Raw genomic sequence first — 1,762 nt, forward strand, 5'->3', positions numbered from 1 at the left:
ACATGTAACGGAATTACGTAATTTAATTACAAAATAAAAGTAATTGTAATCAGTTACAGTTACTGAGAAAAAATATGTAATTACAGATACTTATGAAAATGTTAAGGATTACACAGGGGGTTAACATCTGCTTTTTTTTCACACACACACTCCCACATACAGATTTAATTGATTTCTTTCATAAATTGCAGTGACTGCTCTAAAATATGAAACACCAATGTTTCAGGAGTTTAGAACATATTTGATAACTCTTTTATTTCCTATATGGGTTTATGTATAGCTTAGCTATGCTTCATTTTTTAAAGATGAACTCTTTTTTTCCAATTCATTGTTAGATTCCGAGATTCAGTGTTTACGGTCATAAAATATTTTTTATATATCTTTCTTGTTATGATTTTAAATATGTATTTAACCTCAGAATGATCTCAAAGTAAGTCTGATTTTGTGGTGGCTGTGCTTCAAAGGGGACATTGATCTTCCACAAGTTGGTATGATTCTTTAGGGTCTTCATGAACGGTCTGCAACATACTTTCGTTAAAATCCCTCAGTGGTCGTGTAAAACAACACCCTTTTTACCTTGCTCTGTTCACAGCGACTCATTTTGGGGCATGTCTCTTTAAATGCTAATGAGCTCTGCTCACCCACCCCTTTCAGCAAAGGCGATTTGCAAATAATCATAAAAAAATATAAAGTGTCAGACTTACTTCTTCTGGAAGTGCAGCTGGATCACGAACATTGGGTACTGATCTATCCTTAAGTTTAAACTTTTTAACAAAACCTGCCTTGAACTGTCCCTCGTTCAGAAAGCAGTCTGGAGTAAAACTATTTGTGCAGACATAAACGAATTTAGGTGTATTCAGTGGCGCATTACCATTAAAAACAAAACTAATGCACTGCGCCCTAAGTGGCGGTTGTGGGCGGGGCCTGAACAATATGACGTCATACTGCTCAGAAAATCTAAACGGCTTGATAATTGAGACCGTTTAGGATTTTGGGGGATTTAAAAAAAAAAAAAAAAAAGGAAGGAATGGATTTTTATCATTGTAGGGTGGTTGTGTCCATACATTTCTATGCAAACACCATGTAAAAGTGAATTTTGCATCCAATGTCTACTTTAAAATTTAAATATGTGGCCCTGGACCACAAAACCAGTCATAAGTGTACTGTTTTTACTTTTTTAACTGCATATTTAGTTGACCAATTCTGCAAATAGCTCTAATCACCTGATTATAAACATCTTGTGTCCTCTTTGGATCTTCAAGCTGAGCCTGAAGAGCAACTTTGAGCACCTCCTGAGTGATCAGCTCCCTCAAATCCTCTGAACTGCCTGATTCGCCCAAAGTATTCCTGGGAGGCTTTGAGGAGTCCTGGAACTGACTGTTTGAAATGCTCTTCTTGCCCATGAAATGACCTGCAAGAAGACCAAAAATGATGCTGGGAAACGGATTTAGTAGTTTCATTGTAATTGCATGATGATTTAATACCAGATTAAATGAAAACACACCTGTCGCCCAGAGATTCCCTCGTGGATGCACTTTTATTTTGGAAACTTTATTTCGCAGCTCCGTTAAATCGAGACTGACCGCGGTGCTTAACGATATGTTCAAAAGCATAATGAAAGCAAATAGTCTATATTTGCAATGTCCGTCTTCAGAACTCACGGCCATCTTCTCAAGTAACTGTAGGTGGATTCCTCTGTTCAGATGCAGGCATGCAGCTGGTCGCGAACGGAACGGACGGTCTTTATATGAACAGAGTGGGG

The 1,762-nt window shown here is 37.6% G+C and overlaps 1 protein-coding gene across 1 annotated transcript in view; it reads right to left on the bottom strand.

The window, feature by feature from the left end:
* The window catches only part of LOC107567883 (protein KTI12 homolog), a 14,923-nt gene extending 13,520 nt beyond the window's left edge, over positions 1-1,403 (bottom strand). The window contains exon 1 of the mRNA XM_016253661.1: positions 1,224-1,403. Coding sequence (XP_016109147.1) covers positions 1,224-1,403 — 180 coding nt within the window. The remainder of the gene's footprint in view (positions 1-1,223) is intronic.
* Positions 1,404-1,762: the final 359 nt, after the last annotated feature.

The sequence above is a fragment of the Sinocyclocheilus grahami genome, unplaced genomic scaffold, assembly GCF_001515645.1.
Source record: "Sinocyclocheilus grahami isolate Dianchi unplaced genomic scaffold, SAMN03320097.WGS_v1.1 scaffold1194.1, whole genome shotgun sequence".
Lineage (NCBI taxonomy): Eukaryota > Metazoa > Chordata > Actinopteri > Cypriniformes > Cyprinidae > Sinocyclocheilus > Sinocyclocheilus grahami.